The following is a 21,251-nucleotide window of genomic DNA, read 5'->3' as shown; positions in this document are numbered from 1 at the left end:
TTGAATGCGGAGGCTGGTGGGGTGATAAGTGAGGACAAGGGGAACACTATCATGTTTCTGGGAGGGAGGAGAAGGCGTGAGGGCGGATGCGCGGGAGATGGGCCGGACACGGTTGAGAGCCCTGTCAACGATAGTGGGTGGAAAACCTCGGTTAAGGAAGAAGGAGGACATGTCAGAGGAACTGTTTTTGAAGGTAGCATCATCGGAACAGATGCGACGGAGGCGAAGGAACTGAGAGAATGGGATGGAGTCCTTACTTATCATCTGGCCTGGCAGGCATCCTGATACACTTTCCCCATCTCTATCCATGCAGGATAAACTGGCTAACAACAGGAGGGAAAGGTTGCAGGTAGGAGGAGGGATGTTGGAGATCAAAGTTCTGACAGAATTCGAAAACAAAACCGTCCAGCGGGCCGGTGATGACCGGGACCTGTCCTGTGCTGACGGTGAGTTCGGTGCTGCTCTATCAAGTGAGGATCCAGCAGTGCAACATCCATCTGACAACCATGCCGTGAGTGATATGTCCTCTTTCACAGGCCAATGCCATGCACTAATTATCTGTCCTTGCTTTCGCAGGCACATCTGCCAAATAGCTAACAAAGTCCATGACCCAGGGCCTCCAATCAAGCCCCGAAGAAACCTCAGAAAAGGAATCTGGAGGCACCCTCCCTGAAGTCCCATCACAGTGCTCACCCACACCCTCCACCAGTGCAGACACACACTTCGGTGGGGCCTAGCTTTAGAGCAGCCTCAGGATTGCAATCTGGTGAGCACATTGCACGTTCTGATCCATAGCAGACGGAGGCAGGGACTTCCCAGGTCCCCGGCACTCATAGGACTGCCGGAGGGCAGAATGTTGCTGAGTTTGAGTCCGATGATGAGCCTCTGAATTCTTTGAGGAGGTAACGAGTAGGTTAGACAAAGGAAAGCCAATGGATGTTATCTACTTGGACTTCCAGAAGGCCTTTGACAAGGTGCCGCACAGGAGGCTGCTCAGTAAGATAAGAGCCCATGGTGTTACAGGCAAGGTACTAGCATGGATAGAAGATTGGCTGTCTGGCAGCAGGCAGAGAGTGGGGATAAGGGGCTCCTTCTCAGGATGGTGGCCGGTGACTAGTGGAGTTCCGCAGGGGTCAGTGTTGGGACAACTTTTCACTTTATACATTAATGATCTAGATGAAGGAACTGAGGGCATCCTGGCTAAATTTGCAGATGATACAAAGATAGGTGGAGGGACAGGTAGTATTGAGGAGGCGGGGAGGCTGCAGAAGGATTTAGACAGGTTAGGAGAATGGGCAAAGAAATAGCAGATGGAATATAATGTGGGGAAGTGTGAAGTCATGCACTTTAGTAGCAAGAATAGAGGCATAGACTATTTTCTAAATGGGGAGAGAATTCAGAAATCTGGAGTGCAAAGGGACTTGGGAGTCCTAGTCCAGGATTCTCTTAAGGTTAACTTGCAGGTTGAGTCGGTAGTTAGGAAGGCAAATGCAATGTTGGCATTTATTTCGAGGGGACTAGAATACAAAAGCAGGGATGTGCTGCTGAGGCTTTAAAAGGCTCTGGTGAGATCACATTTTGAATATTGTGAGCAATTCTGGGCCCTGTATCTCAGGAAGGATGTGCTGGCCCTGGAGAGGGTCCAGAGGAGGTTCACGAGAATGATTCCAGGAATGAAAGGCTTAACATGTGAGGAACGTTTGAGGACTCTGGGTCTATACTCGATGGAGTTTAGAAGGATGAGGGGGGATCTGACTGAAACTTACAGAATACTGAAAGGCCTGGACAGAGTGGACGTGGGGAAGATGTTTCCATTAGTAGGAGAGACTAAGACCCGAGGACACAGCCTCAGAGTAAAGGGAAGACCTTTTAGAACAGAGATGAGGAGAAACTTCTTTAGCTAGAGAGTGGTGAATCTATGGAATTCATTGCCACAGAAGGCTGTGGAGGCCAGGTCATTGAGTGTATTTAAGACCGAGATAGATAGGTTCTTGATTGGTAAGGGGATCAAAGGTTATGGGGAGAAGGCGGGAGAATGGGTTTGAGAAACTTATCAGTCATGATTGAATGGCGGAGCAGACTCGATGGGCCGATTAGCCTAATTTCTGCTCCTATGCCTTATGGTCTCTGGATTCAGTTATCTCACAGTTGCCGGAGGTGCAAAGGCAAGCTTGGGAACATCAGGAAGGGATGTCCGCTGCACTCCTCAGATTGCAAGGCATGATGGAGGAGTCCGTCCATCTATCTTCAGGCTGAGGTGATAGCGCCGGCATTGCAACACACTGAGGTCAATACTGGCAGGATGGCAGCCTCCATGGAGACCTTGGTCCAGGATGTCACTCCTGAACTGCTGCGTGGGCTTAACTCCATCACTGATGCCATAGTTGGTCTCCAAAAGTGTGTACGCGAGAGGGGTGCTGGGCAGCTCGATCTCACTCCAGCTACCCCTTCCACTCACGGAGTCAGCCAGGGGCCTCGGGTGCCCATAGGATGGGGGATCAGCAGGTGCACACTCCAGGACCATCCACCCAGGTGACTCTGGGAGTGACCGGCCCATCCGAATCCTATCTTCCTGTGACCTCCACAGCTCCAGCTTCACAGGCCGAGGAGGGTGCTACTGCCACACAGCAGGACCCCAAAAGCAGGCCAGGGCCCACCAAGTCTCGGCCCTCCAGAGAATGCCCGCCAAAGTCATCACTGACAGGGCGTCGCTGTCAGCAGGCTGCCTCCAGCTCTGCTGTAGATGTCCGGGGATGCAGCGGCAGGGTTAGAAAAGTTAAGTAAAGGTAGTTGCACAGCTTGGGCATGAGTGCTGATCACCTGTACATACTGTTCACTATTGTCAATAAACTCCTCAGAACGCCTCCCTGCCTGTGGCTCCTTGTTCTGATCAGTAGTGTTCTTGTCACTCAGATGTGAAACCTTTCTGCACAAGATAAAAGGCAGGTGTCTCACTCCAGGGCCTCTTCCCTGTGCTCTGTGCAGCCTTCACACCACAGTGATGGTCCAGCCTCTCATTCCCTGGAAAGATTACTGATGTCTACACCTCGGCAGTGCTGGTCATTGTTGCCAGAATGTAGTGGGCTGGCGCTACAGAGCTCTCTCATTTTCTCTGTACGCTGTCAGCACCTTTAAGGTGGGGCTGGCCCCCATCACACCAACATCTACGACCAGTGATGCTGTGCACCAGCTCCTGAAGGGCTGAGATGCTGAAGGCGGACACAGCATCAGGTGCATCTAAAGATTTATGGCTGCATCTCTAAGATGGCCCTGATCATGGAGCGCAGGTGAGCTGCCCTCGGGCAGACAGGAGTCAGACATTCTCAGATGCCATGTGAAGGTCTATGGATGGTCCTCACTGCATATTGTCATCATCCACCTGCAATTGAGTGACTATTACTGCCTCCACTGCATCTCCATGACAGGAGCATTCTCACAAATGGTATTGGCGCTGCCATAAGCCAGACTGGAGTCAAATATTCACAACTGCGATGTGAGGATCTATGGGGACACCTCATTGCATGTCGTCATCATCCTCCACAAATCTGGCAGCTATGAGGGCCTCCCGAGCGTGCCTGCCTCATCCCCTTCATCGTCACCACCGCGGACCCCCTCACCTTCATCTCCGTCAGTGTCCTCCTCATTTGAGGAGAATTCCGGCTCCTCCATCTCCTCCTCAGCCAGTTCCTCACCCCATTGCAGTGCCAGGTTGTAACGGGTGCAGCAGGCGATGACGATGGACGCTGTGGACTGAATTGCAGGGCTCCACCAGACCAGTCCAGTCCCTGGAACCTTATCTTCAACATCCCGATAGTCTGCTGCACCAATTTGTGAGCTGCTGCATGATCCTCATTATGGCGTCGCTCTGCTACTGCCTGAGGCCAGTGCACAGGTGTCATCAACCACAGCCTCCGCAGGTAGCCTTTGTCCCCAAGGAGCCAACCCTGTAGCCTCTTTGGTCCCTGGAAGACTGCAGGGATCTGCAAGTGACTGAGGATGAGGGTGTCGTGCATACTCCCTGGAAACCGTGTACACATCTGCAGGAGATGGTTGCATATCAGCTGCATGTTCAATGAGTGGAAGCCCTCGCTGGTGATGAAGTCCACTGAGTGTAGCGCCACAGGAGTGTAATCAATCACAGCCTGTACTAGTGGGAATCCCAAGATCCAGGCAAATCCAATGGCCCTTGCATCCTGGCTGTCCCGGTCCCAGGCAAAATGCACAAAGTTGTGTGCCATGGAGAAGATGGCATCCATGACCTCATGGCTGCATTTGTGGGTGGCAGATTGTGAAATCCCACAGAGGTCACCTGTGGAGCCCTGAAAGGAGCCACTGGCAGTGGATGCCCTCCATGTCCCCTTGGTGCCAAGTCCTGCAGAAAGTGGCAGATGTGAGCCACCAAGTCCCTAGACATGTGCAGTCATTGGTGACGCTGGTTCCCAGTCATCTGCAGGAATGGCAGGCGGCGTCTATTGACCCTGGGTGTCGTTACGTGTTGACCAATCACGGCTCGCTATCACTTCTGGGCAGCGTGAGCGGGAGCCCTTGCTGCCCCTTCTTCATGAGGGTGCTGCTCTTGCCTTTGCGCAGCCAGGAGCCTCAGTCACTCTCTCCTCCATCTTCTATGGTCTCTGTAGGCCATCAGGCATACAGCTAGGTCACCAGGATCCATGATCCTGATGTGGTCCTCTTGTGGCATGAAAGAGAGAGAGACCTGGTTATCGTGATTGTACTTGGCCTGTATGACTGCCCCTTAATGCTTCCCGGAGAATGCTGGTCACCCCTCGGATGGTCAGAGATGAGTGCGCTGCATCGCTGCCCTGTCAACCTGTGACATGGGAGACACTGGTCCCAACCAGGATGCTAAGATTGCAAGGGGCTGTGAGCACCTCCAGCAGTGACTGCTACATGGCCAGTGTTGGCGAGGAGATTGTACAACATGTGCAGTCCAACTGCTCCGCGGTCCAATAAAGTGATGGTAGAGTCGAAGTCTGTGCAAGGGGGTGGGGGGGGGGGGGGGCAGGAGGGTAATGCATGGAGTGCTTGGTGGCCCTTTGGTGCCACTGTGTTGCTTGCATGGGTGGACAGGCTAGGACCCTGACCCCAATCATATCACTGTGGCTGCACCTGATCTGTCTCAATTTGAGGCATGGTCAGTTTATATAGGTGTCCCTGATGCTTGGCTTACTCTGAAACCCACCTTGATTGCCTGTGGGCGGGATGCAGCGCCAGGGCAGCACTTACACCCACCCCCCAACTCACCTACACCGGTCGCCTCTGAGGCTGGCCAGCACTTGCCCCTGGATGCTGCCCCTTCTCAGCAGTCATCTCCAAGGCTGGCCAGCACTTGTCCCCGGACATCCCAACCCCAGCAGTCGCTTACGGGACCAGGCATCAATTGCCCCTGCCCTCCGGCACCCCTGACACCTGTAAACAACAGGCGAGCTGCGGGGAATGCTGCTGCTCACTCACCTCAGTCCCCCCAAAGTGAAGGCCGCCAAGTGTCTGTCATCTTTGTGAAATACTTTCTCGCCGACATGGACAGACGAGATGGCGGGGTAACAAGAGACTGGCGGGGTGGCCTTTTAATCATATGCTGGTGTATTACAATTAGCTCCCCGCCGACCGATGGCAGGAAACGCGGCCTGCTGTTGGTAGGCTGAGCGAACATTCGCAACCTGCCATCATGCTGTCGTGAAGCAGGTCACCCCATATTTTTCATGCACACCACGTATCACGCCCACCATCAGCGGGCTCAGAAAATTCCACCCAATATCTGGTGTATGTTATAAGAATGAATACGATCTGAGAAAATCAAATATTGATGTGAACCATGGTTCCTGTGCTGCTAGGAGCATGGACGTATCACACCAAAGGGGACAACCAAGGATGCAGAATGCAAGGTTATTCTAGAAAGTTCCATGAAGGAAAGGGAGAAATCTTTCAGCATTTTTTCTAGGAGATTAAAGAGGTTGGATGAAGTACATGATGGAGTATTTTGTACATACATTATGAAAGGAATTAGGTTTATGAAACTAGAGGTTATTCCTCCTTAAATGCCCTCATGTTTTTAAGGATGGTTGGAGTTGGAGACTGTGGAATCAGTTTAGGTGGAAATAAGGAATAGCAAGAGGAAGAAGTCAGAGGCGGGAGTCACCTCACTGTAAGACAATGTATAAGTTGGGAAATAACGGAGGTGTGTAAGAAGGGCATAACGATTTTCGTGGGTGATTTTAATCTGCATTTTGACTGAACAATCAGATTGGCAGGGATAACATGGAAAACGAATTTGTAGGGTGTATCAGGGATTGTTTCTTAGAGCAATACAATGCAGAACCTACCCGGAAACAGGCTATTTTAGATCCAGTAGTGTGTAATGAGGTGGGATTAAGAAGAGATATCATAGTTAAGGATCCTCTAGGGGGTAGTGATCACAACATGGTAGAATTTTAAATTCAGTTTGAGGACGAGCAACGTGGGTCTCAAACCAGTGTTCTCAACTTAAATATGGACAATTACAGAGGTATGAAGAAGAGTTGTCTAAAGCAGGCTGGGAAAATAGACTAAGGGGAAGGTCAGTGGATGAGCAGTGGTGGACATTTAAGCAGATATTTCATAATGTTCAGCAAAAATTTATCTAGGTCAAAAAAAAGGACTCGATGAGAAGGATGAACCACCCATGATTAACAAAGGTGGTCAACGATAGTATCCAATCAAAAACTAAGCCATACGAAGCAGCAAAAAGTAGTGGCAGGCCAGAGGATTGGGAATTTTTTAGGAACCAGCAGCAAATGACTAAAAAGCTAATAAAGAGGGAGAAAATTGATTATGAAAGTAAATTGGCAAGAATTATAAAAACAAACAGCAAGAGCTTCTATAGGTACATAAAAAGAAAGTGGCTAAAGTGAACAGGGTACCCGTGGAGGATGCGACTGGAGAATTGATAAAGGGGAACAGGGAATTGGCAGATAATTTAAACCAATATTTTGCATCGGTTTTCACGGTGGAGGACATTATAAACATCCCAAAGATATCAGGTATGCAAGGAGCTAATGGAAACAAAGATCTTGTAACAGTCTCTATCACGAGGGACAAAGTATTTGACAAAGTAATGGGAATAAAGGTAGACAAGTCACCAGGACCTGATGGCCTGCATCCAAGGATCTTACAGGAAGTGGTTGCAGAGATAGTGGAGGCATTGGTCAAAATATTCCAAAACTCTCTGGATTCCAGGAGGGTCCTAGTGGATTGGAAAACCATTAATGTGACCCCCCCGGTTCAAGAAGAGAAGGAGACAAAATGCAGGAAACTATAGGCCAGTCAGCCTAACATCTGTTGTTGGGAAAATGCTAGAGTCCATTATTAAGGAAGAAATAACAGGACATTTAGAAAAGCTTAATGCAATCAAACAGAGTCAACACGGTTCTGTGAAAGGGGAATCATGTTTGACAAATTTGCCACAGTTCTTTGAGGATATAACAAGCAGAGTTGATAAAGGAGAACTGGTAGATGTAGTTTATTTGGATTTCTAGAAGGCATTCGATAATATGCCACATATTATTGCACAAGATATGAGCTCATGGTATTGGAGGTAATATATTAGCACAGACTGACGATTGGTTCACACACAGAAGGCAGTGTTGGAACTAATGAGTCTTTTTCAGGTTGGAAAGACATAACTAGTGGAGTGCCACAAGGATCAGTCCTAGGGCATCAATTATTTACTATCTATATTAATGACTTGGAGGAGGGGGCAGAGTGTAATGTATCCAAATTTTCTGACGATACAAAAATAGGTGGGAGGGCATGTTGTGATGAGGACATAAGGAATCTGCAAGGGGATATAAGTAGGTTGAGTGAGTGGGCAAAAACTTGGCAGTTGGAGTTTAATGTAGCAAAGTGTGACGTCATGCACTTTAGTAGGAAGAATCTAAAAGCAGACTATTACCTAAATGGAGAGAGACTCCAAAAAGTGCAGCATAGAGGAATCTGGGTGTTCTAGTACATGAAACACAAAAAATTAGCATGCAGGTGCAGCAAGTAATTAAGAAGGCAAATGGAATTTTGGCCTGTATTGCTAGTGGGTTGGAGTTTAAAAATAGGGAAGTCTTGTTACAACTGTACAGGGTGTTGGTGAGGCCGCACCTGGAGTACTGTGTACAGTTTTGGTCCCCGTATTTAAGAAAGGATATACTGGCATTAGGGGCAGTTCAAAAGAGATTCACTAGGCTAATTCCTGGGATGAAGGGGTTGACGTGTCAAGAATGGCTAAACAGTTTATGCCTTTATGCATTAGCGCTTAGAAGAATGAGGGGTGACCTTATGAAATGTACAATATTCTGAGGGGGCTTGACAGGGTAGATGTTGAGAAGATGTTTCCACTAATGGGGGAATCTCAAACTAGGGGACACAGTTATAAAATAAGGGGCCACTAATTTAAACCTGAGATGCAAAGGAATTTCTTCTCTCAAAGGGTAGTGAATGTCTGGAATTCTCTACCCCAGAGAGTTGTGGAGGCTAGACCACTTAAAGTATTTAAGGAGGAGGTAGATAGATTTTTGAAATATTGGGGAGTTGAGTGCTATGAGGAGCTGGCACCAAAGAGAAGTTGAGGCCTGGGGCAGATCAGTCATGATCTTATTGAATGGCAGGACAGGCTTGAGGGGCCGAATGGCCTACTCCTGCTCCTATTTATGTTTTTCTTAATGTGATGCTGCTGCTTTAATTAACATATGCATTGAACAGTGTAGTTTCTTCAAATTAAGCTCCTTAAACAAGAACTATTCCAAAGAAATGTTCTTCTCACTTTGCATATCATTTGTACATATGAAGGCACACTTAAAAAATTAAAACCCTAGCCGCTCTCTGTTTAATGCACTGATTAGCTTATTGAAAAAAAGTGTTATATTTCACACAATTTGCAACCTTTGAAAGCTAACTGTAGAAAACAGCAACAAACCTGCTCCTGCTCTTTGCTCTTTTTATCTCCATCATCTCCTCCACCTCCACCTCCTCCACCATCTCCGCCTCCACCTGCACTTCCATTTCCATCCTCTGGTGCAACTCCAAATGCACTAGATGATCCTCCTGGTGCTCCTCGCTGGGTGACCGCTTCTTTCTGCCATTTCTCATCCATATTATTCTCCTTATTTTCTTCAATTTTGTAATTCTTATCCACTGATGGAACCACCTCCAGTTGCAGTAGGCAGTCAATGATGTTCAGCCCCACATCACATATACGAGAACTGATATCATGATTAAGCACCACAAACAAAGCTTTTAGAATTACCTAAAATGTTAAAAAAAAGTACATTTACAAGTACAGTAGCAAGCATTGTTTCAGTACACAGGTGAGTAGTTAAATTTTGTAAAGATCCTAATTTAAAAGCAAAAAGGTCAGAATAAATATTGACAACGGTCCTTTGACTAATCTACATTTGGCCCTATTAATACAGCTCTGCATTAAAAACAAAGCAAAAGAGAGATCTGGGGATAGGTGTTTTGGTCAGTTCCACTAATTGTGCACCCAGATTTCAATGCAATAAGCCCAAAACAATGCAAAAGAGTAGGGAATTTAAAACACAAGTGAGAAAAGACTCTTGTGTTCGTTTTCTGCTGATTCAAGTTTCAGTTTGCCCAGATCTGACAGAGTCCACAAAACCCATCACATTCCTAGTTTGAAATTATGAGATTGCGCTAATTTGAGAAGGTGTTCATTATCTTAGACACACAGGCATAAGTAGACACATTTCGAAGCCCACTCGAGGTGGGCCAGCTGTTGGGGTACAGGTTGCCCAAACAAGAAGGACACCGAATGTGTAGCCAGGCCATTAGGGTTTACCTGGTAGTCTTGCCATGTGGAGTGGGCATCTGCACTTAAGAGCCTCAAGTAGCTCAAGGATGGGCGGGCAGCCTCGCACTTATACTGCTGCTGGTAAAATACCAGTGGAAGCAGGAGGTGATGGGCACAACACCTCCAGCCATCCCACCAATTTTACCCACCTACTGCCTGCTAGCCCACTCCAGAGGTGGATGTGGGTGCGTAAAATACTGGCCTTTATTTTTGTTCCAATTCACTTGTACTTCATAATACATGTATCTCCTCCAACAAAGTTCAAAACAGTCTGAGATGCGCACTAAAGTTATTCAGTGAACAGTCTACTTACAATCTCAATTCCCAGGAACTATAACTACGATCTCAGCAGTTTGGGAAATCAAATTAGTGTCTTCCGCTATAGTGCTTTTGGACAATGGTGCTCAAATGCATGCTATCACTCATTTTCTCAAGGGCAATCATTACGATACTGCTTTAAGAGAATATGAAAATAGTGTAAGCATGTCATCAATGAACCAGGATGTAAAACAAAAGGTGACCAATAGTGTGTGTGTGTTGAATCTCTAGGTTCAGCCCATTTGCTGAGCTCTCTGTAACTTGCATATATTAGTACTAGTCTTTAAATAAAAGAATCTACTACCAATCCTGCATGAATGATTGGTGAGTTTATATGAAAAAAACAAGAAAGACAACATGTTGGCAGCAGCCTATGTTTGAAGACCAGAGGAGGAGCCACAGATAATATTTGGTACAATACAGGCTGTCTGCAGCAAAAGCAGGGGCTGTATGTACCAGGATGCAGAGCCCCTCCACAAACATTACTCGAGCAAAACATTGAGTGCCTCATTTCAGGGGTAGGTGGATCGGTGGTGAGTGTGAGCATCAAGACAATTCAGGGTCACACTGGTCTTGAGTTGAGATGAAAAGCTGTGGAGCCACTGAGGCAACCTTGGGTCCCATTCCCACACAAAACCACTTTGTGGACAGGGCTAAAGATGAAAAGTATGTGAAACGGGGAAGCAGCACCACTGGCTACAGGCAACAAAAACAGGAAATTTTAAAAAAGCAGTTGCATTTTTGAATATCTCAGTGGAGAGATTCTAAAACTCCTGTGAAGCACAAGAGTTTGTGAAGGAATGAATTGGTTGCCACAGGTGTCCTATCTGAATTTAGGCTTTTTAAATAAAAAATGGAAATATGCTTTTTAGATCTATCCATCACAGAGCTGGATAAACAAGCAGTGAAAATAAAGATAGCCATTAGAAACAAGTGCTCAAATAGAGTCAATACTTCGGGCCTGTCTGAGGAGGATCAGAAGGACACTGTTAAGCTGTGGAACATACTGGACGGTGAACTTCAGAATACACCAATTGGAGCTGTTGGCTCACACACAACAGCCATAAGAATCAATCTATCAGTTCATCACCATGATAAGGGCAGGGACTGTGGTTTTTCAGAAGCTGAACCGTCGGAATGGATAATGGAGCTAGTCATAACTTCAACGCCAATCGAAACCTTTCAAAGAGACCTTTTAGAGAAATGTCATGATATTGACACACAGCTAAAAAACAATAGAACATAGAAAGCCATTGTGGCTTAATGATAACATGTGTAAGCATTGGGGATGGCTACAGGTATTGGCACAGGAGCTTTGATTCAGAAACCAAGCAAGCTGTGGGAAATCCAGTCTCCTGCACCCCCCACACCCCTGACACCAAGCAGTCCTTCACTGGTTGCAGTCATACCTAGCACAAAGGAAGATTGTTGTGGTTGTTAGAGGCCAAAAATCTCAGCCCCAGGACATCTCGGCAAGAGTTTTCAGTGCATTGGCCTACACCCAAACATCTTCAGCTGCTTAATCAATAACTTTCCCTCTATCATAATATCTGAAGTATGTATGTTTGCTAATAATTGTATTATTTTCAGTTCCATTCACAGTTCCTCAGAAAATGAAGCAATCCATGCCACCTGCATGTAGCAAGACCTGCGATGATATCCAGATCTGGGCTGATAAATTGTAACATTTGTGTCACACAAGTGCCAGGCAATGACCAACATCAACAAGAGAAAGTCCAACCACCTTCCTTTGACACTCAATGGGATCACCAACATACAATGCCCTTGTCATCATTATCCTGGGGTCCCATTGACCAGAAAATTAACTGGGCCAGCCACATAAATATTGCAGATACAAAAGCAGGTCAGAGACCGTTGTGGGGACAGTTGGATTTTCATGTCGGAGGCAGGGGAATCAGGAAGTAGGACTAATTTTTATTCCTTCATGGGATGTGGAAATCATTGCCTGGGCCAGCATTTATTGCCCATCCCTAATTGCCCTTGTTCAGAGGGCATTTTAAGAGCCTTTGCTGTGAGTCTGGACCAGGTAAGGACAACAGATTTCCTTCCCTAAAAGACATTAGTGAACCAATTGGGTTTTTACACTGCCAATTGGCAGTGGTTTCAAGGTCATCATCAGACTTTCAATTCTAGATTTTTACTGAATTCAAATTTCACCATCTGCCATGGTGGGATTTGAACCCAGGTCCCCTGAGTATTGCCGTGGGTCTCTAGAATACCAGTCTACTGACAATACCATAACACCGCCACCTCCCATGATTTCATAATCATGATCCTGCCTCAGTCTTGAGACCGCTGGAAGGAGGGATCTTCTGGTGTGTGAAGTGGCCTCAAGCTGGGCCAAGCCCAAGTCAGGCAGGTTAAAAGCCTCCATTCCAATAAGCCTCAGCCTGCTACTTCAGCAGCTTATCTATACACCTTTGAACCTCCTGACACTTTAAACAACTTCTCCCCACCCAATCTCCTCACCACCTTCACCCATTATCCACTTTATGAACAAGCCTGATTATAACAGTTGACAGCCAATAGACCATAAGTCTCTCTGAATAAACAATAGACTCTTCAGGGCAGCTGTATAAACAATATGAAGTACTTGTGGCAGGATTAGGCAGTTGGATTGCAGCCAAGAGCCCATAAGATTCCTTAAGGGAACAAACTGACCTCGGAATTGCTACCTAAATAGATGCCCAGGTGGAATCCATAAAAAAAATGGGAAAAGATGATATATTTACTCTTGGTTATCATACTAGACTATCCTTTCAGTAGCTTGGGCTATACACTACCTTTTTATCTATCAGCTGAACTTTTTAGTTCATCTGAAGACTTTTCCACATTTATAATGTTGACCTTTTACTTGGCAGCTTCTCAGTTGGCAGAAGTAACAATCTGGCAAACGTATCTGGCAACATTGTTTGTATCTTCCAATCACAGCACTGTCAAAACTCACTTTACTGAACAAAGATACAATTCAAGCTTCAGTATTTCACGATGAACTGTAAAAGAGGCAAAACCATTTTACTTACCTTTCAAACTCTTCCCGCCTCCAATCCATGGTTCATGCCTTCATGCAGCTGGTGTAAAACCCAGCAGCTGCTAAAGTCCAGCTGCCTTCATGAAAATTAAAAAACTGACCTGAGATGGGCTTTCAATGAGGCCACAATAATTGCCTCCTTCATATGAGTGAGTGGGTTCTGGGCCTGCTACCTCCCCTGCCATCATGAAAATAGACGAGGGCAGGAATGGAGGCAGTTCTTCCTGCCACCCCACTCAACGCTCTTTTTTTGGGTCCTGCCTTCATTTGCTCGCAATCGGGACTGTGAAAATCAGGCCTTGGCTATTCTAAAAGCAAAAAACTGCGGATGCTGGAAATCCAAAACAAAAACAAAAATACCTGGAAAAACCCATCAGGTCTGGCAGCATCTGCGGAGAGGAACACAGTTAATGTTTCGAGTCCGTATTTTTACAGTTCTGTTGAAGAGTCATATGGACTCGAAACGTTAACTGTGTTCCTCTTGGCTATTCTATGTTGAGTGACTCACCTCATGACTCCATAATGCCTTTCCACTGCCTACAAGGCACAAGTCAGGAGTGTGACGGAATACTCTCCTCAAAAAAGTTTGATCAGCACCCTGTAGGCTACCTTAATCATTCATTCCCTCTAACACGAGCGAACGTGGCTGCAATGTGTACAATGTACAAGATGGGTTCCAGCAATGCCCTATTCTTCTTCAACAGCACTTCCTATATCTTCGACTTAAATTATGTAGAAGGAGAATGCCATCAGGCGCTTGGCAACACCAGCAACTTCAAGTTCTCCTCCAAGTCACACGCCATTCTGGCCTTGAAAGGTATTATCATTCCTTCATCATCGATGGATCAAAATCTTGGAAGCTCCTATCTAACAGCAATAGTACAGCAAGAGTACCTTTACTGTACAAAAACGGCCACAGTTCAAGAAGGGGGCTCACAAACAACTTCTGCAGGTGCCTTTGGAGATGGGCAATAAATGATGGCCTTTCCACCGATGCCTATAAACCCATCAATGAATAATAAGTTTAAAAACTTGAGCATAATTTAAATAATTACCCCCATATTAATCATCAACAACATACAGCTGCATGATGATAAAAGAGAATCTTTTGCTCCAGTTCAATTTTAGCAGCAGCCTTTTGTTTTCATTATTTAGGTCTCATTGCACTGTTGCTGATTGCAATAATGATCATATTGTAGCATTAATGATCACTGTTTGTTCATCATTCTGCAAAGCAGCTGATTGGGATCCTCTGGTGGGCACCCAATGTAATCTGTAACCTGTAAACCGTGTTCACATAAAGTTAACCAAATTCATCTGGCAACTAGAATTTTCCTCTGGCAACTAGAACTTCCCTGTACTATATAAACAAAAAAAAAATATTAAATAGGTGCACTGCACAAAAAAACATTTAGCTACGTAATAGTAATGCTTTAACTTATTCAGTTCTCTGCCCAAAGGCAGGCCCAACCCACAGCACTGTTACCTCCTCTGCAACTGAGGCAAGGAAGCAGATCCCAAATCCACCCCAGCCAGAACAAGGATCAAACCCTGTGCTACTGACAGCAATTTGATCCAGACTGTCTGGCTGCCCCCCACCAAGTCTGAGTTGCTGCAACAACATTACATGAATGTTGTAGCCTCGAGCTATGAATAATGATGGTAGAGGCTCCAATTTTTTTTCCATCATATAGCTAACACTTGCCACTAGTGTGTGTTGGAAGGATTTGCAAATTGATACTCAGCCGTTTGGCCACATTATGTGTTCATATTATGACACATCTCCTTTAGCTACAAGTCTCAGAGTCGGACTTGACCCCAGAACTTCTGGCTCAGAGGCAGAGGCACTATCAGTGTGCCATAAGACCTCACAATACTTGTTACCTCTGTAATATTTTCTGTTACATACTTTGAAGCCTGCTCTTAATTTACCTTAACTGCAGTGACCACAGCTGCTTGATTTTGTGTGTAAAAAAGCTATTTAAAATTCAGTAAGTTTACTTCTGTTAATTAAAATACAATTATCTAGTAATTCAAATTGAGTAGTTTTAATAAAAGACCACGAGGCATTTTTTCTATGATTTCAATTCAAATCAATAGAGAATTTGAAGTAAGCAACTTAAAAATAAGAGTAGACTGCAGATAATCAGAAAGTGGATATAATTTCTTTAAATTTGATTTTCCTGAATGATTGAAATACTGATCATTGAAAACTTAATTCTTCATACCTCACTGCACTTTCCAAAGTCATATTATATTCTGTTTTACTATTTTTAAAAAATTACCCCTAGATCAAGCATCCCATTTTTCTTGATAAAATAGTTAGTTCCTTCCATGTTTTCTGTTTCCTCAAGGCTACTGTAGTTTATACAGGAGTCAGTCAGACTGCGGGGCAGATTAGCACATGCCAGTGGCTCATGGGTCAGTTCAGGTATGGTCACTTGGTTACATAGCTTTCGCATGTGTTCACTGAAGAAATCTGAATATCCCACATTGAAGGAGGCTACTGTGGTGTTGAAAGTGGCCACAGTGATTGTGGAAATCTGTGATCTCACTGCAAAATATAAAAATTAAAGATTTCATTTTACAACTTTTAACTCAATTTGCTAATATTTTAGACTTAAAATATAATATAATGACCCATAATTTCCTGGAACAATGCAAACAGTGTACGCCACTAATTGTGCCATCTCGTATTCCAAACTTTCCATGCAAATTTACTCCAAAATTTTGGATTAGTTTTCCAGAAGTAGATTACAGTAAACATTATGTCCAATCAGGAACCTCAGAAACAACACAAATACTTATCCCTTCTGCATCAATTAAGCAGATTAATATTGGCATTACCTGAGTCATAGAATTCTGAATTTCATATTAATTCATAATGATGAATTTGATCCCTTACAGGAAATAGTTTAAGATATGGACATACTCTATTCAGTTTCAGGAACTTTCCAAATTACAGATGTTTAAAAATATTTATCTAGTAGATAACATTAGTAATATAAGTTACCGGCAAAGTCTCTGAGTAAAGAAACCAGGGACAATATTGGGCTTAATTTTGTTTGGTTCTCAGGTGAGAAAGTGAGGTAAAAGGGTCCAATTTCACGAGACTGTATCCTGAAGTTGGCTCAAAGTAAATCCCTTCCCAGTGGCACCGGGAAGAATAAGAGAGGAAAATTTCAAGTGGACTATTACTTGCCAAAAATAATCAGATAATGCCCAAGGCCCAGCTTCAGACACAGATCAGGGCTCTGGCTTCTGCTGCACAGTATGCCAAAAACAAGCCTAAGTTAAATTTTCCCTCATTCACACTTTTCAGCATGGCATATGCAGACGCTTCAATGCCTTACAAGTTGCACATTATATACATACGAACATACGAATTAGAAGAATGAATAGGCCATGCAGCCCCTCGAGCCTGCTCCGCCATTCAAAAAGATCATTGCTGATCTGAATGTAACCTCAACCCCACATTCCTGTCTACCCCAATAATCTTTCACCCCCTAGTTAATCAAGAATCTATCTAGCTCTGCCTTAAAAATATTCAAAGGCCCTGCTTCCACCGCCTTTTGAGGAAGAGAGTTCCAAAGACTTACAATTGTTGGAGAAAAAATTCCTCCACATCTGTCATAAATGAGCGACCCTTTATTTTTAAACAGTGACCCCTAGTTCTAGATTCTCCCACAAGAGGAAACATCCTCTCCACATCCACCCTGTCAAGACCCCTCAGGATTTTAAAGGTTTCAATTAAGTTGCCTCTTACTCTTCTAAACTCCAGTGGCTACAAGCCTAACCTGTCTATCCTTTCCTCATAAAACAACCTGCCCACTCCTGGCATTAGTCTAGTAAACCTTCTCTGAACTGCTTCTAACAAAGTTACATTTTTCTTTAAATAAGAAGACCAATACTGTGCACAATACTCCAGATATGGTCTGACTAATGCCCCTCACAATAAATAACATTCTATTAGCTTTCCTAATTACCTGCATAACCTGCATACTAACCTTTTGTGATTCATGCACTAGGACATCCAGATCTCTCTGAATCTCAGTGCTCTGCAATCTCTTGATATACAAGAAACTTGACATACAATAACAAGCAGGAAGATTTTCCAATGCTTTTAACTTAGAACGAAATGGGATTGAAATTGGCCTACGCTAGCAGCACGAAATGAGTTTGTAGATTCACTATCATTCCACAGTGGAAAGAAGATGAGGCAAGGTGAAAAATCCGCTGCTAATTTAATACAAGTCCATTTCATTCTGTTAGTATATGGTCAATTTCACCCCTGATATATCAAGAAAGAGCAGAGATTTTATTTGACTTTAATCAATTATTTTTAACTCTTAAGGCTGAATTTTCAGTTGGGTGAGGAGTCACTTTTCATGCGCCAATGGATCCACTGTGATTTTATTTTGGCAGGATTCCGATTTTGTTCCACATTCCCTACCCCATGCCATTCTCCTCTGGCCTTTTGCAGGTTGGGAATAGCTAGTGTGCAAAACACACATTCCCTCCCCTCCCAACCCACCCCTCCCCCACAACCATAAGGTTGTGTTACCCATGGGGGACAGAAACAGGATCTCCTCCTGCACACCATTTTCATCTGGTGGAGCAGGGTTTGGAAGTACACCAGGTTTCAGAGTTTATGAAGAAAATGAAGAAGCCTGCTGAGGAGTTGGGAATATTCTGAATGATAAGTGTAAAATGTTTTTATACCTTCATATAGCACTATTAGTTGCAGCGTTATAATGTAGGTGTGTTTTAATGCACTGATTCATCGTAGCGATCTATTCTGCAAAGGTAAGTTGATCCTTACATTGACCAGCATTGTGTAATTGTTCACATTCATTACAGTACTTTTCCAATGAAGAATGTATCATAATGTATTAAAAAATGTAAAGAAAAATGTCCTCAGCTGTCATGTTTTTGTGCTCTGGCTTATTTGGACTGGTAGGTCTGACTTTTTTTAAAAAATGCTTCTGAAGGTAGAAAAAAGGGTCTGCTGCCCCATTAATTGAAAGACATTCTGCTTTAAAAGAGAAATGGTTACCTGTTCCGTCAATAGAGCTGGAAGCTTTTGTTATGACAGCTGTTTCATTATGAATACTTGGCTGGGTATCAAAAGCTTCAGATCAGCTGATGGTCTTATTGATCCAACAACTACTGAAACCTCTATGAGCCTATAATAACAGATTATGTCCTTTATGCAGTTTTTTGTTTGTTTATAAACCTAACAGGCACTTAAAGGATTACAACTTTTATTTTACCCTTGGGTTTATGGTCCAGTATCAATGATAGGGGAAGGAATCATCTGTACCCACTGGCAACAGGCATGTTCAATGCCATGAGTGAATAATAAGGTGAGAAGACCAAAAGTCAGTTTCACAATGTTGTGAAACCAGTTTGCGATCATCTGCTCCACCCGCCATTGGCAGACCGCACTTCTTGCCATCGGACATCGGGAACCTCATTATAATACATCTGCATATTATTATAAGCCTAGCCCACTGGAATTGTCCCCCTCTCTCTGAAATGTCCACCCACAGCAGTGTGATTGCATGCTGATGTGGTTCACAACAGCATATAAAAGGTGAGCACTTGCCCTGTTGCACTTTGAGGGGAACTCAGAGGTGAGTACACAGTAACATTGCAGAGCGCTTGCCCTGTTGGACTTCAAGGTTGAGGTACATGTTGGCGGTGGCGTGGGGGGGAGGGCGGTGGTGTTGCGGGGAGTGGAGAGGAACACAAGGGGTGCCCTGTGGTTGAGGCATGTTGGTGGGGGAGACAAGGTCAGACCTGTGGTTGAAGGTAGTGCACAAGCACATGCGGGTGGGTGGGGGGGGGGGTGATGATTGGGGGAGTGAGGCGGCCATGCATTAGAGAAACCTTGCATAAAGTGATCATTCCTCTGCAGCTGAGACAGTTCAGGAGCAGCCACATTGACATGCTTGGACTCAGGTCTCTAGCTTCTCTGTCCACTCAAGTAATGCAGAGGCATCAAAGTGCCACCAACTGCTCCATTGTTTTTCAATCCTCAGGCACACACTGCAATGCAACAACAGTTTTAGTGGACTGCAGAAGAGTTGGACGACTGGGCACGTTGTACAATCTCCTTGCTATAGCTGGCCATGGAGCAGTCACTGGTGGAGGTGCTCACAGACCCTTGCAATGTCATCATCCCGGTTTGGACCAATCTCCCCCATAGTTCAAGCCTTGCAGTGTGGATTAGGAGAATGCCTATGCTGAGCTGAGAGCACAGTATGCAGTCCAATGGGCAAAGCTACCGCCTATTGGTCAGGTGGAGTGGGGAGGAGGAGGGTGGAGCTTTGGGCAACCACGCAGCGCAATAAACTCTGAACATTCAAGTGGTGGCCAGCACTCTCCGAGATTGCGTTAAGGGGCCTTCAGACTTAACCAGGACAGGTTCTTAGATCATCCATGCTAACCACACGTCTCTCTCTTCCATCCTGCAGGTGGAGTACATCAGGATCATGGAACTTGGTGACCTAGCTGATGGCCTTGTAGCTTACAGGGAGTGAAGACAACTGAGAAGAGAGCGACTGAGGTGCCTGGCTGCACAGAGGGAGAAGAAGCACCCTATGGAAGAAGGGGCGGCTGGGGCTCCTGCTCATGCCACTGAAGACCCACAGCGAGCCATCTCTGGTCAGCGCCTAGCTAGATCAAGGGTCATTAGACGCCATCTTTCATTCCTGCAGATGGCTGAGAACCAGCAACTGCAGGATTTGGGAACACGGGGGACATGGTGGGCATCCACTGCCAGTGGCCATGAAAGCGACTGCAGCCCTCAATTTCTACGCCAGTGAATCCTTTCAGGGCTCCACAGGTGACCTTTGTAGGATATCACAAGCCTCCACCCACAAGTGCATCCATGAGATCACGGATGCCATCTTCACAAGAGCACACAGCCTTGAGCATTTCACTCAGCACCAGGACAGCAAGGATATAAGAGCGTAAAAACAAAAAAACTGCGGATGCTGGAAATCCAAAACAAAAACAGAGTTACCTGGAAAAACTCAGCAGGTCTGGCAAAGACCTGCTGAGTTTTTCCAGGTAATTCTGTTTTTGTTTAGGATACAAGAGCGATTGGATTTGCCTAGATCTCGGGTTTCCCACAGGTGCAAGGTTTTGGGACAATACGGCCTGAAAAGCCACCATTATGGCCGGCGAGCAAAACATCATTTTATCCACCTGCTACTGCACTTAGTGCAAATCTGGGGCAATTCCGCCCAGGGAGTTTGAATTGATTTTGGGGTTTTCTTTGATTTTTAGAGGTTTAATGGTTTTACAATGATTTGAAAATAGTTGCCATTGCTCTTGCATGGCCTCAGAGAATTGTGCATAGCATATACCGGGTGACTGGCTATGGAGGATACATGGGGGGAATACAGAAGTAGCATGAGGAATGTGAGGTGGAATGGGAAATGTGAGGTCACATGACGAAGATGAGAGGGTGCATATAGGGTGAAATGGGATGGCCGGGGTTGGGGGGAGTGACCGGGATTGAGGGGCATGGGTATGGTTCAGGGAGTGGGCGGGGTTGGGGGGGGTGGTGGCCGGGATTGACCGGGGTTGGCGGGGTGACCAGGGTTAGGGGGGTGACCAGGGTTAGGGAAGTGACTGGTGTTGGGGGAGGTGGGTGGGGTTCGGGGGGGCGGAATGGGGGGGTGGCCGGGGTTGGTGGGGGTGGGTGGGGGGGGGTGGGTGGGGTTGGGGAGGTGGGGGGGGTGGGTGGGTTTGGGAGGTTGGCGGGGGTGGATGGGTTTGGGAGGTTGGGGGGGGTGGGTAGGGTGAGGTGGGTGGGTGGGGTTTGGGAGTTGGGTGAAGTAAGGTTTAGAGGGCCTTTAAGCAATGTTGGGAGCTGGGCTGTGGTGTTGGAGAACCAAGATAAACCTTCTAATCGGCCCACCTTTGCACCCACACTCCTCACATGCTCCATCGCAGCTTGCAAAATGCACTGAGAACCCAAACTCCCTGTGTAAAGATGAAAATCTCTCAAAGTCA

General features: G+C 45.5%; 1 protein-coding gene across 1 annotated transcript in view; it reads right to left on the bottom strand.

Annotated features, from left to right (window-relative positions):
- LOC121284720 (protein unc-80 homolog) overlaps positions 1 to 21,251 on the bottom strand; it is a 542,332-nt gene that overhangs the window by 385,182 nt on the left and 135,899 nt on the right. Inside the window, exons 12-13 of the mRNA XM_041200272.1 lie at positions 15,509 to 15,777; positions 8,960 to 9,289 (exon numbers count right to left, since the gene is read on the bottom strand). Of these exons, the coding sequence (XP_041056206.1) occupies positions 8,960 to 9,289; positions 15,509 to 15,777 (599 nt within the window). The remainder of the gene's footprint in view (positions 1 to 8,959; positions 9,290 to 15,508; positions 15,778 to 21,251) is intronic.

This window comes from Carcharodon carcharias, chromosome 12 (genome assembly GCF_017639515.1).
Source record: "Carcharodon carcharias isolate sCarCar2 chromosome 12, sCarCar2.pri, whole genome shotgun sequence".
NCBI lineage: Eukaryota > Metazoa > Chordata > Chondrichthyes > Lamniformes > Lamnidae > Carcharodon > Carcharodon carcharias.
This window is presented reverse-complemented; position numbering and strand designations above follow the sequence as displayed.